Source organism: Phoca vitulina, unplaced genomic scaffold, assembly GCF_004348235.1.
Source record: "Phoca vitulina isolate PV1807 unplaced genomic scaffold, GSC_HSeal_1.0 scaffold32, whole genome shotgun sequence".
NCBI classification, from domain to species: domain Eukaryota; kingdom Metazoa; phylum Chordata; class Mammalia; order Carnivora; family Phocidae; genus Phoca; species Phoca vitulina.
Genome location: NW_022589735.1, coordinates 8,559,890 through 8,575,674, shown reverse-complemented (window position 1 = coordinate 8,575,674; position 15,785 = coordinate 8,559,890). Strand labels below are relative to the sequence as shown.

The window sequence follows — 15,785 nt, the reverse complement described above, 5'->3', positions numbered from 1 at the left end:
GAGGGTGGATTTTTAAGGCTTTAAGTTTCAAATTCATGGGTTTTTTTTTTGCCCAAAGGCATTTTTCAGATAAGCTATTTTTCCTAAAATGAAGAGAGAGTCATTTTGATGGAAAAGACAGACTAGTGCCATTGACCACTCGGAAATGATTTACGATTTTAAAATGAAGGGGATGAGGGGTAGGGTGGGCGCCTAGCTGGCTCAGTTGGTAGAGCACGTGACTCTTTATCTCAGGGTCACAAGTTCAAGCCCCATGTAGGGCATGGAGCCTACTATTAAAAAAAAAAAAATGAAGACAGGGAGAAAGAGAGGGAAGAAATAGCTAGGGAAAAATGAGAACAAACTCTCGAAAAGGGAAATCACAAACCAGCTAAACCCTATAAATTCACATATGGACAACCATTCAGAAGTAAACCCATCTTGGCTCCATGTTAATCTGGGTAGTGCACATGAATGGCTTTGGCTTTTTTTTCTTTCTTTCTTTTTTTTTTTTTTTGGTAGTCATCACAGAAGATTATTAAGCTCTCACATTTACATTAAAAAATAATAAATTTAAACTTAAGATATAGAAAACACTGTATTTAATTAGTAAAAATACGGAAAGTCTAGGTCATCCAGTAAACAGTCACTGAAATTTTAATTAAATACTTGGGAGCGCCATGCCCAACAGGCTGTTAAAAATATGTATCTCTTTCCTCTCAAGGGCTAAACTGAGAACCAAGAGAGAAACATTTCCCAGCTCCTCTGTCCCCCCTAAAATTTTCAACCACTTATCCCCTCGGTGTGCTCGTGAGCTTTCTTGCAGGCAGCTGGGGGCTGCAGGGTTGCTCCGTGTTGAACACAGCCTCATGCTGAGATGGGGTGCAGGGGCGGCTGCAGAACATACATGCAGATGAATTCATCTCCAATGTTACACAACAATAATTACATTTCCTTTTTAAAAAAGAACTCCACATTTGAGCAGTGAAAAATTTTTGTTTTGGGTTTCTGCAGAACTCTCCTGAACTCATTTCCTACTTAATGGATTTATACTTTTAGTTAGATGCAGCATGACTTTCACTTTAGAAAGGACTGGTATACATGTTTTTTAAGATAAAATTTCATTCTTTGGAGATGAGGGTGGCTACCCACCCAATCACAGCCTCCTTGTCCCCAAGGACGGATAAGAAACCCCGTGGCAGCTTCATTTGGCCTTCCAAATCAGCTGACTGCAGTATCTTCCTTCCTGACTCCTCAACCACAAAGGGCTTCCTATCCCACTCAAATGGAGACCGACCCTACATTGCACTGTGCTACAGATCACGTTCATCTCTGTACAGATTAAGTATCATCCTGTAAAGATGACTTCAGTCTGGTCAGACCAGAGACAGTTTAATGGCCTCAAACATAAACATCCGCTCATGACAGCTCCCCAAAACAAAGAAAACCACAAAACTTCAAATAATAAGTTACTTTTCAAATACACAAGAATATCCTTGGTATTGGCAGACATTTTTGAATTTGTCCGTTAACCCAAGCTATGGCTTGGAAAGACTACTAAACTACTATCTTAAAAATAACTTGTTAAAGAAAAATCTATACTGATATACATAGGGAGGACTCTGAGTTTGAACCTGTTCTAGTAACTGTGGTCCCAAGGCAGGTCTGGTGTGCGAAGTGAAGACTGGTTTCCAGGCACAACATCCATAGCTGAGGAAACTCTGCATCTGCAAGGATTCAATAAGAGGAAGCATGATTCGGGGCTAGGTAACTGCTCAGAGCACAGGGAACGAGACCTCTGGGTCAGCAGTGGCGGCAAGCTGTTCGTTGGCAACAACGGCCTGCGGAATCATGAGGTGCTTCTGCCCACTCCTTCCTCGACGGCTTTCGGTAAACTTCAAGCGGGTCCTCCAAAGCTTACACTGCTGAGACCTGTTCATTTTCTGAAAACAGTAAGGACACCATTAAGTGGTAGATGAGGCTTATTAATGAAGATCAACTTAAAATCTAGTCACCTGCTTAGAAAATTAGTCACTCTCAACAAAGAAATCCTCTGAAATACCCCATCAAGGCCCAGATTTTATTACAACATTATGAGTGCTGATGGCACTGCGGACTGACAGACGGCAATGCCCTAACCGCTTCCTCGTTGCTTCATTACTGCTTGAAGGGATAGAATTTCATTTATTTTTAATAAAGCTGCCCCAGCTGCAGTCAGTCAAGAGTTCCACTGGTAAGAGGAGCTATACCAACAGCACGATTTCAGGTAATCAGGCCCTTTGAAGTTTTCATGCCTTAACGTAAGACGCAGCTCTGCTAAGGTCAAGTGCCTTTTCTCAAAATGACTGTTTCAGACTGAGCTGCTGTTGGTCAGATAGAAGAAGACCCTATGTGATCAGGAAGAAGGGTACTGGGCACACAGAAACATGCAGGTTACTCCATTTAAAATATACACCATCATACTGAGGAATTTCTTTTTTTTTAACAGAGATTGCTAAGGCATTTAAAAGTAAACATTAATGACTATATGAAATAACAGAGTAAACACCAATTCATGTATTCAGCAATTCATTTAAGACCCATTAAGGTAGTTTGTCAACATACCATCTGCTTCGCTATCTGCATCAGTCACATCTGCTAGTTTAGGATGGGACGGCTGCAAAATATGCCTCTGAGGCTGAGTTACAATCCTCGATGGAACACAGGCCACGGGGCTGCTACCGAGAGAAGCTGGTGGCCGTCTAGAGAGGCTGTCATGCATCATCTTTGACCTCTGCACTGCCACACTATAATCTGGAGGTTTTAGGTGTAGGTAGGGTCCTTCCTTTAGGTCCGCTAAAGAAATCCCCATGTATCCTGGAGGAGTGGGAGGTGGCTCCCTATACCTATCCTCCTTCTTGGGTGAGGTGACACAGTACACTGGCATGAAAAACAAGCAATGGAAATGTTAATGGAAAATGTAAGAAATGAAAAAAAAAAACATACTGAAACTTATTACAATGACAAAAGAGAACTCAAAAATAGACTAAACGAATATATTTGAATACAGTGACAGCAGATTAAAAACATAATATTTAAAACTTATTATTTAAACTTGTTTTTCAAACACATAAATCACATTAGGTCTTATAAACAAAACTAGAGTGACAGAGGGAGTTGAAAGAAGGGGCACGGTGACAAGCTCTCCTCTGCAGTGGAGCCCCCCCAATTCAGAGACGGCTGCCTGGCTCTTCAAGGACACCAGCCCCGGGGACGACATGGTCAGAGACATTCTATGTTCTGCTGACGGGGAGAATTTTCGCAGAAATGACATCTGGACTGTCCACCCTGAACCTGAGACACGAACCACCGCTTTACGGCAATCCTGCGGAAACTACCTGTCGGTCCTGGCATATCAACAACATGAACTTCCCGGGTACAGAGGACCTAATTCCTTCAAGGACCTACTGCTAACTTCTGATCTGTGACCAAGTGAAAAAGAAAAAAAAAAAAAAGCCATAATTTTAGGAAATCCATCTTAAATTTCCGTGATTTTCAGTGCACATTCAAAATAATCGTGACTTTAAAAAAAATGTGACTCAGAATCCTTTTCCCTAAGTTTGTAGACCATGAGACAAAGGCAAAGTTTCAAAAAGCTTCAGAAATAGGTTAAAGAAAGCGGAAGTTCCATGAAATTAAGACCAATTCCCAGGACCTAAGGGACAAACGGCTCTGACGACCTTGCTGATGTAACTTTTAAAACACAACCTACATATAGGCAGAATAAATTAAGAAGGACCACTGATGGGGCACCTGGGTGGTTCCATCGTTAAGCGTCTGCCTTCGGCTCAGGTCATGATCCCAGGGTCCTGAGATCGAGCCCCGCATCAGGCTCCCTGCTCTGCGGGAAGCCTGCTTCTCCCTCTCCCACTCCCCCTGCTTATGTTCCCTCTCTCTTGCTGTGTCTCTGTCAAATAAATAAATAAAATCTTTAAAAAAAAAAAAAGGACCATTGATAATTCTAATGATAACTCCTTTTTTACACAACCAGGTTGGTCCATACTGAAATTTCTACAACTGTACCAGCAAAATCTGCATGGAGTATAAGGTCCTAAAGGATTTCCATTCCCACCTGAGAGGATGGGGCAGGGACAGGATGGAGAAGTCAGCAAGACCAGTAAGGCAAGAATGAAGAATTTAAGCCCAGAGTCATCTATAAATGAAATCAAAGATTTTTAAAAATCTAGTTTCCTAACTGGACAGGAGATTAATTTCATATCCTTGCACACACATGTTTAGATACCCATATAACAGTTACCCAGAAGGATTTAATAAAAAAATCCTTGGAAAAAAAAATAACAAGCTAAAAATCCCAATCTATAATGCAATTTGACAAGTAAAAATGTACTATAAATGTGCTATAAAAATCAGCACATATTTTAGTAATTTTTTTTTTTTTTAAGATTTTATTTACTCATTTGAGACACAGAGATAGAGAGAGAGAGCATGAGCAGGGGGAGAGGCAGAGGGAGAAGCACCTCCCCGCTGAGCCAGGAGCCCGATGTGGGGCTCGATCCCAGGACCCTGGGATCATGACCCGAGCCGAAGGCAGATGCCTAACCATCTGAGCCACCCAGGCGCCCCAGTAATTTTTTTTTTTTAAGATTTTATTATTTATTTGAGAGAGAGAATGAGAGAGAGAGAGAGCACATGAGAGGGAGGAGGGTCAGAGGGAGAAGCAGACTCCCTGCCGAGCAGTGAGCCCGATGCGGGACTCGATCCTGGGACTCCAGGATCATGACCTGAGCCGAAGGCAGTCGCTTAACCAACTGAGTCACCCAGGGACCCACAGTTTTAGTAATTTAAATTGACTTCATGAATATGTTATACAGGTGATTCAAAGTACAGTCATTCCATATAAATAGAAAAGCAGGGGCTATTATATCTAAATATTTATGTAATTCAATGAAGAAATGAAAAAAATGTACTTGATGGCTAAATACTAAAAGAATACATACAACAAAAAAGCTGTGTGTGGTCAGAATGGAACCTACAACAGGAGTTGGCATACCCATGACGTGTACTAGGAGGACATACTGAAAAATATTTTGGACTTCCTTTTTTATCACAATGTTCCTCACTTTTATTACTTAAAAATGTCAGATTCAAAGTTTCTACCATGTATACACAGCAATTGTGGTCCAAACAATTTATGAGGTGACAAAGAGAATAATCCCTTTGTTAGGACTGCATAGTAATACAATCTTTCCTCGATGAACCAAAGAGATCTCAAAAACAAAACACAAATGAAACTGTTACCTTAATTAATTACCTTCATACCAGCCCTTTCATTTTAATAGGCTTGAATACCTGCCCCCAAACCCTTGAGAAATCATCAACTTTTTGAAAATAACTTGTTTGTAGAGGGCAGGAAGAGAGGCTGGAGTGAGAGAAGAAATATTTCCAAGAGTAAAATTTTGGGCCAAGATATCCCAATGCCACTTTTTGCCACTTAATCTCTAAATTCCACAGATACGACAGAGAACAAAGAACTTACCAATCAGGCCCTTTTCTGTACTTGAAGTAACAGTTTTGTAAACTGGGTCAGTGCCATCCTTGGGGTCCAAGCCTTCAGAGGACTCAGGTGCGATGCTCTCCAACACTCTCCGTTTAACAGTCCCGTAGTTTGGTTCATGTGTATCAGACAGAGAACTGGAGGAGGCCCAACTCTGTCTCATCTGATTAGCCTCTAGGTTTCCTTTACACTGACCACAAGTTCTAGAGCAGCCTTTAGGGCAGGAATAGGGCTCACAGTCAGGGGGTTCAACTTCAGCAATGGGGCCATCCAAATGGGTATGTCGATAAGAGTTCAAAAAATCCCAGCCTTTTGGGTTTGGAAGGCTTTGGAAGTTGTCATGGGAGCTGCTTGAACAGGAAGTCCAACTTCCACGACCACTATCTGCTGCTTCTAAAATGACGTGCTCATGAGAAATCTCTTCATTACTCATAGAAGAGGAGACAGCTAAACTCTTGACGAGAGATGGCTTTGACAATGTCCACCTAAAAAATTGGGGATACACTTAAGTTAAAAGTAATTTACTGGCTTACTGGAAAAACGTTCTGTCCAATCCAAGTATTACTGCCTACAAAAGACTACAGAACATGCATCATAAGTGTTCAATGCCAAAATAATCTTGTGAAAAAAAAATGACACTGTAATCAATTAATCTCCATTCCTATTAATGTTCATACTTAGCTAGAAACATACATGGAAGAAACTCAAATACTTAAGCCAAGTTACCTCAGAAATTTTCTTGAATTGATTTTAAATGAAAATGAAAAATGAGGTTTGAAATGAATAAAATTAAGCATACATTTTCATTCTTGGTCAACATATTGCTAGACTCTACATGGATACAGAATAAAGAATTCTCAACTACATGTTCTCAACCATGTTTGGTTTTTCAATGTAACTCTGAGGTTAGCCTAATACAGTCCCAAGTAAACAGTAATTTCTCCAACCGACTAACAACTGTAAAATGAATATTATTATTTATAGCAGGGGCCCCCAAATTAGGGTTCAGGGGCCAAATTCAGCCAATGGCATGATGTGGAGCAATAGCATGTATGGAGCAAAGCATGGTATTTTACATTTTAAAGAGTTTAAACAAAACAAAAATATTCCAAAGAATTTGAGAGTGAGAAAAATGTACTCTGCAAAGCCCGAAATGTTTACGATCGGCCCTTTACCCTCCTTGTCCCCTGCCGCCCCCCCCCCAACAAAAAAAAGCTTACGAACCTTTCATTTACAATATAGAGCAGGTGTGGGCAAACTACAGGCCAAGGCCAAATCTGACCCTTAGCCTATTTTTGTAAATAAAATTTTATCGGGACACAGAATGCCCATTTGTTTATGAGCTGTACTGTCTAAGGCTGTTTCAGAGCAAAAATGGTAGGGTTGAGCAGTTGCAACACAGAATTCATGACCTGCAAAGTCTGACATTATTTAGTATTTAACTTTTAGAGAAAGGTTGGCTGACTCTTGGTCTAGAAAATCATAGTTTAAAAACCTTTACAAATTTGCTAATAATTCACTCTATCCTAATTTTTTCATATTAAAGAATACCAGATTTAACAATCATTTTAGAATCAATTTTCTCAAAGATTTCCATATTGCCTGATTCTAAATAGAAATTTACAGTTAACTTTGTGGACTTCTGCTAGCTGATAATTCTTACTCCCTAAATCACACTTTCAGATCAGGGACTGACCCCTACTCCCCCAACCTGTCTACAATGGGTACAGCACTGGGAACACCTCCCATTACACAATCTTTTTGAGCATTCTCTAACTTACTAGCCACAACACAAGAACCACATCCTCCTAACTATAGCAGACTCACTGTGAGCTCTTACTAAACTGAAAACATACATGACAGAAAGTTACTTAAATTCATTTTTTCTTTCCTTTTTTTTTCAAAGATTTTATTAATTCATGAGAGACACGGGGGCGGGGGGCAGAGGCAGAGAGAGAGAAGCAGGTTCCCTGCTGAGCAGGGAGCTCAACGTGAGACTCGATCCCAGGACTTCGGGAACATGACCTAAGCTGAAGGCAAATGCTCAACCATCTGAGCCACCCAGGTGCCCGAAAGTCACTTAAATTCAGTAAATACTTTAAAAATGAACACCCATTCATCTTTCAAACTAGTACTTATTTGCATACTCAAGACAGAAGATGCATGCTTGGCCCTCATATTATTTTATGGATCCCCTTGCAACCACCCCATGGGGACAGGGGTATCATCTAAGGGCAAGCTGGGGAGCACAGCTTGCAGCGGCCACTTGGCTTGGGTTTTGTGGTGTGAACAGGGGCAACTATATTTACCCAGGGCCAAGTTGAGTATGATCTCCTATCCCTGAGGAGTGTTCTGTCTTTTCCAAAGGCCCAGTGGACTCAGGGACCGCCACAACCTGTGAAGAACACCGTTCGTCCTGCAGAGCTGTAGACATGGAGTCAACAGAACAATTGCTCACGATGCTGGATCGTGAAGAAATTTCACTATGGCTGGAGTCAGACAAGTTGTCAGATTTAGCTGACGGTGTAAGTGTATAACCTAAACGAGAGAAAACAAGTGATTAAACTACAAAACAAGGAATCAGGGAGGGGTATGTGGTCAGGGAGAAGATGAAGAACAACAAGAGAGTAAGTAGCAATCTCATTTTCCATCCGTGTAGATATAATGATGCCAATTTCCTATACACATTCCCCTACATATCCACTCATCCACCTACCTATACTGTACCAACCCGACTCCAAATTCAAGCAATACAAAGTCAAAATCCAGTATTACTGAGGACACTAGTCCAAACGTGTATCTGCCTTGGGCTCTCACATAGCTATAAACATTTAATAAAATAAGGCATTAGATGTATTTCAAAATATTAAAAAGCAGACATCTTGAGTTTCTCAACTTCTTTTTAACACTGTGCCCCCTTCTTTGATTAACATAAATATTTCATGGCCTGATCTGAGTGTCTAGAATACCACCTTGAGGTAAGGGTGGGTGAGGGAGTCAAGACTCCAGAGAAAGAACAGTATTTTTGCTTTTTACACTACATATACTTACCTCAGATATTCTGCTTATGTCACCTAAGGAGTCTTGCCCCAAGTTGAAAGCAATTATTTTCATATTTTTAAATAAACTGTGTTAGCTATGGATTTGATCTTATACCTGGTTTCCTTTTTCTTCACCAACTTTACAGAATATTGCATTAAACAGCAGAACTGCCACATTTATAAAAATGTGTCACGAAAATAACAGCATCTGCCTGTTTTAAATTGTTCTATGATTTACTGCACAGCAGATACAGCAAGAGAGATTTTCTTTTCCATTCTCTGGAATAAATGGGTGGAGATGGAATGATGTAGAAGCATCTAAAAATAAATCTGCAGCATGACAGTTAAATGTACATAATGTCTATTTTGATAACTGTTAGAAAAGCAAACTTATTCAGAAATAAAAGGAAATGCCATAGTAATCCCAACAAGGAGTAGGTCTCAAAGAAGCAAACAATTATTTTCCTTTTCACTGGAAAAATGAGGTTCATAGGTAAATGACCATTAGGACAATCCTGAAAAATCTCATTAAGAAAAACTACAGGCTTTATATACACATATAACTCAAGTCATCAAAGAAAAAATTTGTTGAACACCAACCATATTAAGTAGTCCCAGTAATTATTTCAGAGAGAAAAATGAAGAACCAGAATATGGGTTATTTCTCTGTGGCTTATGGGGCCCTCAGGCACAGGACAAGTTGAGAAAAGCCAGGGTTTCGATCTTCTCAACATTGCCATTTCTCAGTGCCCTATTTAGGAGGTGACTGGTCAATTTTCAAGAGGACCAAGAAAATGGATTTGGTAAATTAAAAACAAAAACAAATAAAATATAAAAATTCTTCCTTGAAAGAAAAAAAATCTTTGCTCTTTTATCCTGGGGGATACACTTGCTTTACTGTTTTAAAATTAAATCGGAGCGGGAGACGAACCATGAGAGACTATGGACTCTGAGAAACAAACTGAGGGTCCTAGAGGGGAGGGGGGTCAGGAGATGGGTTAGCCTGGTGATGGGTATTAAAGAGGGCACATACTGCATGGAACACTGGGTCTTATACGCAAACAATGAATCATGGAACACTCTCAAAAACTAATAATGTAATGTATAGTGATTAACATAATAAAAAAAATTACATCCCTCTGTCTGTTAGATCAGTGTTTCTCAATTACAATCAATCTAAGAATGACCTGGAAAGGTTATTAGTATACATATTCTTGAGCCTCTTTCTGGCAATTCGAATTTATGAGGTTCATGGTAGAACACGGTAATTGTATTTTTAACAAGTTTCCAAACGATTTTTCACTTGCTATGTCAGACTATCTCCTTTTCCTGTCTGGATCAGAGATTTATATGAAAAGCAAATGAAATAAAAAGTATATGTGGACAAGATACAGTTTCTTGCCTTCTTTTTCCTTTAGCTTGTAAAGTAGTTGCAGTAATAAGAGCAAAAAAATTCTCTAAAGCAAAGGTGGTGATCAGATCATTACTGGGGGTTCTAATGCAAAAGTAAATACTGATTTCTAAAAAGTACCTCTACTTATTTCATTCACAGACCCAGCCGCTATCAGCAGGAAATAAAGCCAACTACAGAAAACAAGAGTATAAATTTTACTCACATTAGTAAAATAACATGTACAAATAAGGCACTTTAAATAAATACGACTTTGTTGCTAGAGTACCTTTAACACTAATCATGAAATGCCTATAAATCGTATTTTACACTAAGTTGTCTGCCTAAACTTTGATAAATAACTTAAGCTACATTTACATTAATAAATGAAAACAAGTTTAACACTAAAATTAAGTAAGGATCTCCGTCAGATTGTCTTTCTCCTTTTAGACTTGAATCGCGTATAGAAGCAGTTTAAAGTGTTACGGTTGCCTCCGCTATTTGAATTGAAGATGTCACTCCCTTTCTCATCTTTGATGTTGCTTCTAACATCCTTCACTTTCTCACAGCTTTCTGTAGCTTGATGGTGATCTGCGTCCTCTTTTTTGCTGTTGGCTAGTCTCTCCCTTGAAAGAGTTCTTTCCCTAAATCTTCTAAACGGGGATGTCATTCTTTTTCTGGCTGTGTTCTCACAACTTGTCCTGTCTCTATTCTCCTCAGTGGCCTTCTCGGTCCTGTCTGTTCTTTTGGCTGTGCTCCTGGTAATCTGAAGGATTTTCTTTTGCAAGTAAACCCCACCTATTCCGGGGCAGTTCTGGCCACTGATCTTGGTGCTGGACTCACTGGGAGGGGATGAGGAAGGCCCTGAGAGGCGCAGCAGGATGCTGAGATCAGATAGGATACTGCCAACTGGAGGGAGAGATGCAAAAACCCTGTCATGGTCAATTAATTCTTTCCAGTTAATCACAATTAGCCTGGTTTCTATTATAGAACATTTCACTATTAAAAAATTCAAACATTTTGACAATATTGGAAAAACTGAAATCTAGTAACGTATTCTTTACAGCACAGAGAGTCTACTATATAGCATAAACACTGCAGTCATTTCAAGACAGAACACAGGAGAAAAATTACCTTAATCAGAACGAGCTGGTAATAAAATACTGTTGAAAGTAAATGAAGCTTGTCATAAGGAAAAATATGACAAGAGTATGAGATAACCAGAATTATTTCTCAAAAATAACTATGTCTAGAATTTTCAGGCAGATTCTACTAAAAAAAGCTTGGTAAAAACCAGACAGGACACATAAATAGTAAATACAATGTAAATATTTATAAAGCACAATTTCTGATCCTGTTTATCTCCAAGGGGAAAGGTTGCCTTCCAGTAGCACAGGGGAAGATGAAGGTTAAGGCTGCCTGATGTCTCATTTTTTAAAAGTTCTTATTTAAAAAAAAAAAAAAAGTTTTTGCTTATCTAAATTCCCCTTATGAAAAACATGAAGATAGGCTTATTTCCTTAAGTGTTAGGAAACAGAATTCCGAAGTTCAGCAAGAACCTAATAATGTACTCTTAGTTTAATAATATTTTGGGGGCACATGGGTGGCTCAGTCATTAAATGTCTGCCTTGGGCTCAGGTCATGAGCCTGCTTCTCCCTCTCCCACTCCCCCTGCTTGTGTTCCCTCTCTCGCTGTGTCTCTGTCAAATAAATAAATAAAATCTTTAAAAAAAAAATATTTTTGTTCAGTTACAGACTACTGGCAAAATCATGTCCATGGAAAATAAAAGGAAATATAGTAACTGGTGGGGTTTTGATAGAACGTATGTAAGAACAATAAAAAACAGTTTTAAAGAAAATAATTTCTTCAGGTTTCTAAGGATCCTAAACATGTTTATGACAGTCTCCTGAAGCTATGAATGTCAAAGTCAATTGTTGACCACATGATGAAAGTCAAAATGGCAAAAAGACTTCTCGATTCTAGTGGTGAGAGTGGATTTTCCTTTGGGAATGAGAGCAATGGGGAAATTCTTCTTCCCGTAAGTCACATTCAGGCAAGAATACCGTATCCAATTCAACTAGTTTCCTGGTTAGAGAATTGTCTATAATGGGACCTCTGAACAGCCTCCAAAAGGTGTGGACCGTGTAAAGGTGTTCTTGATAGAGTGCTAAGAGCATGCGGCCACTGTTCATCAGGACCGTTTGTGTGACGGGATCCCCCTCTTTGAGATCTGGTAAGGGACACTTCAGATAGGACCATGCAGACAGGAAAGAGATGAAACAGATCTGCATGCCTCACAAAATCATATATGAGCTACATACCACAAGATCAGAAACCTGTGTTATATAATCATACCTATTAACATCTACTGCTTATATGACCTATTTAATTTCTACTACTCTTTTCTTAGTAAAATCTGAATGAAAATTCTAGCTAGTCTTAGCTATGTGAAGGGGGATAGGGCAGGTTAGCAGTGAAGCTATGTTACCCTGGGCTGGCAGCAGGGAAAAAGACAACACACCTCAATTTACTAAACACTTCTCATCTATCAGGTTTTATAAGTATTATTTCCTTTAACTTTGTATGAGGCCCCTAAAAGAGTTGGTCTTTGTCTCATCTTACGGACAGGAAACCTGACCTTAGAAATCAGTTGGGCATAGTTACACAACTATAGTGGGGAACAGAGTGAAAATTCAAACTCAGGTCTGACATCACTTACCACATCACTGCCACAAATGTGGCAGCGAATAAAAAGGAACCCTCAAAACTGAGATGAAGCTTAGAACATGGGAGCTAAGGAAAGCTCTGGAAGTTTCTCCTTCCTGCTAGAATTCATGAGGTTGTCTTCCCCAACCCCATGTGCCCTCTTGTACTGTGATTATTTAAACACATTAATTTTTTTTTACATCTGTGAAGATGAGGCTGGAACTAAAGCATTTTTTTTTTTTTTTAAACCAGGCTAACAAAGTACAGAGGGGCCAATGTAAGAAATACACACCCCTTTAAAATGCTACACGTGCAGCTACCATGAAATGGCATTTGCATGCACACTACTAGTCAAGACAAAAAAAGGCTTCATTTCCAATTATGAAAACATAGGTCAATGAGCAAGACAGATTTCAGGTATTTTACCTCAAGAGGTCCTATGTATGATACAAAATTCATAGGGGTATAGGTTATTTTAAATCCTGATTACTAAAGGTAATAATACTCCATTACTAAAAAAAGTAATGTATCAACCTAAACATTTCTTTCCCTAAATTTTGTAGTTGGTTAAAACCAGTTTCTTATAGAAATTCTTATTTTAAAATACTCCATAGAAACGTTTAAGTAATTGGAAATTTGTGTAACAACATCAAGAATCTGCACAGAATGAAACTGCGACTTCTGCCTTCATTCTTATCTATGCTTGTCCACTGACAAAGGGATACAAGAGTCCTGGTTATATGATGCACAATACCTGGAAAGCATCTGAATAATGCAATCTAAAACATGTAAGTCCAACAAGTATTAGGAGTTACATGTTTCTTCACTTTCTATCATCACTATAGATTGAAAAGCAAATTACGTGCCACCAAGTGTTGTTTGGTGTAATCAGGATGAGCTTAGACTGTTATGTCTTACCTTTGCGAGGGGAACCTTGAGGAGATGCAGGAGGACTAGAATGTAAAGATGATGCCACAGAGATAGTATCTTCTGCATGTTTCTTACCACTTATTTCTTCAGTTGTTCCTAAAACTTTCTGAGGTAAATTTGTATCTAAAAATAAAACCCAAGAAGCAAATAAGCATCACTTCACAATTAAAATATCTGTAGTGGCCTGAAGTACTACGTAACTAAAGCCATGAACACAATGGCTAGAGTAGTCAACTGAAATGTATAAATGACAAACAGGGACTACATGACTGGCTAATGGCATACAAAGATTCTCACCTCCATGTTATTTGTTCCAATTCAGTTAGTCAGCACGAACCAGATTATAATAGTTCTTTGTCGTTTGTTTTGTGGTGTAAGGGAAACTGAGTTAACAGTCTTAGTGTCCCAGCCCCCACAAATGACACACTTGTTTTGTTGCAAGTCTTAACAGAACAGGCTGCCCCCTAGAGGTGGCCTCTCCAAGTCAGGGCGAGGCACATGGCGGAGGCAGTGTGGGGGTGCTGGCACTGTCACTACCTGGGGTGCAGCCGTGCTGTGGGGGCACAGGGGAGGCTGCAGGGCTGCCAGGCCAGCCCTTTTCAAGAGCACTAAACTCACACTACAGGAGAAAAGTAGACAACAGAAACAATCATGAATTTATGGGAAAATAGTATGGAACCCCCTGGAAACATGCTGCAAAGTTCTATCCTTACTCTCGTCCAACAGCTGGTCCTATTTAGCATGCGTCAAACTTAGCAATGGTTTCACCATCCTGACACTTTTGTATTTATCTTCTTTAGGAGATGTCCAAGAGCTATTGACACTCTTTTAATCAGTAAAGTGAGCCCAACTTTGATGGACCTTTGTCATAGTAGCAAGCAGCCCTTTCACACTGAAGACATTTAAATCACAGTATACTCACACTACTCTTAATTAAGTGCTATTTTAATATAAGTGTATTTATCATATAAATAACAGCCACATTACACCAAGCAGAAAAAAGGGCTATTTGGAACAAGTAATACTACCTTTTGGGTGATGACATCCCAGTAAGAAGCCAGATCAGGATTTGTCTCATTTTGTACGCCTAAACAGCAACTTGATTGACTTTACCAATTTTGCATCTAATTACCTCTTCATTTCCATAACCATCAAACTAGTTCAGGCTCTGAGCAACTTTCAGTTAATTATTACATCAGCTTTCCATTTGGACTCTCTGTCTGAAGTCTTGCTGCGCTCCCTACTATAGTCCTTCTCCAACATAAAATAGACCATAACCTTCCCCTGCTCAAATCTCTGCAACAGCTACCCACTGACAACGCTCCTTTGGCACACCATGTTATAATTTCAGCATGCCTAGGACCTCACTTCTCGTCATCCTGGGAGGCTATTTAATATGATGATTAAAAGCAAGGACTTTAGAGTCTGTTAGCCTGGGCCTAACTCCCAGCTCCATTACTCCCTGGTGTGTAAGTGTGTAAGTTACTGAGAACCTCTGTTTCCTCTGTAGAATGAGAGTATTAGGTATCTTACAGGGTTATTGTGAAGATTAAATGAATATAACAAACCTAGTAAAAACACTCAGAATCGTGTCTGGGATTCAGGGAGTGCTCTGTAGGTAGCAGCTTTAATTATTATTCTCTCCGCACTTTCTGCAGCTCTGCACTCAGAGGCAGCACAATGCCCATAGCTCCTTGTAGATCCCAAGCTATTCTTCTGCTTGAAGCAATTTCTCTGCCATCTCTGCCTAATTACCTCCATCCTAATCAACCTTAAGACTCTGCTTAGGCGTTACCTCCAAAAAGTCACCTCTGAAGCTCTACTTTATACTTAGCTCTGTGTGCCCTAAAAGCTTCCCCCCCCTTTTTTTTAATACGTTTTTATATGCACATACCCCTGGCATAAAAACAAACACATTATACTTAAGTTACTGGTTTGTATGTCTATAGCATCAGAATGAAAATCTGGCAAGGGCGGGGACCCTTTCTTATTCAACTTTGGCTCTAAAACAAAATCAAATAATTAAAAATTCACAGATTTCTAGTAAATATGTCCTAAATATAATACATGGGCTAGGTGATAATGTTAGGAACCAAACTGAATCTAGCTTCCCTTCCACATGACCTAACAGAGGGGCAGGAAAAAAACACGGGCTATTCTTTATACACTTTACAATCTCTTCTT

At 39.4% G+C, this 15,785-nt stretch overlaps 1 protein-coding gene across 7 annotated transcripts in view; it reads right to left on the bottom strand.

The window, feature by feature from the left end:
* Positions 1-264: 264 nt before the first annotated feature.
* RAPGEF6 (Rap guanine nucleotide exchange factor 6) overlaps positions 265-15,785 on the bottom strand; it is a 196,634-nt gene continuing 181,113 nt past the window's right edge. For 5 of the 7 annotated variants that reach the window (XM_032425417.1, XM_032425416.1, XM_032425421.1 and 2 more), the window contains 5 exons: positions 13,590-13,724; positions 7,843-8,071; positions 5,516-6,018; positions 2,584-2,898; positions 265-1,922 (listed from right to left, as the gene is read on the bottom strand). In XM_032425417.1, coding sequence (XP_032281308.1) covers positions 1,897-1,922; positions 2,584-2,898; positions 5,516-6,018; positions 7,843-8,071; positions 13,590-13,724 — 1,208 coding nt within the window. In that variant the 3' untranslated portion in view covers positions 265-1,896. Of the gene's footprint in view, positions 1,923-2,583; positions 2,899-5,515; positions 6,019-7,842; positions 8,072-9,698; positions 10,874-13,589; positions 13,725-15,785 lie in introns of those variants that run through there. The other 2 variants (XM_032425419.1, XM_032425422.1) reach the window with 2 other exon arrangements.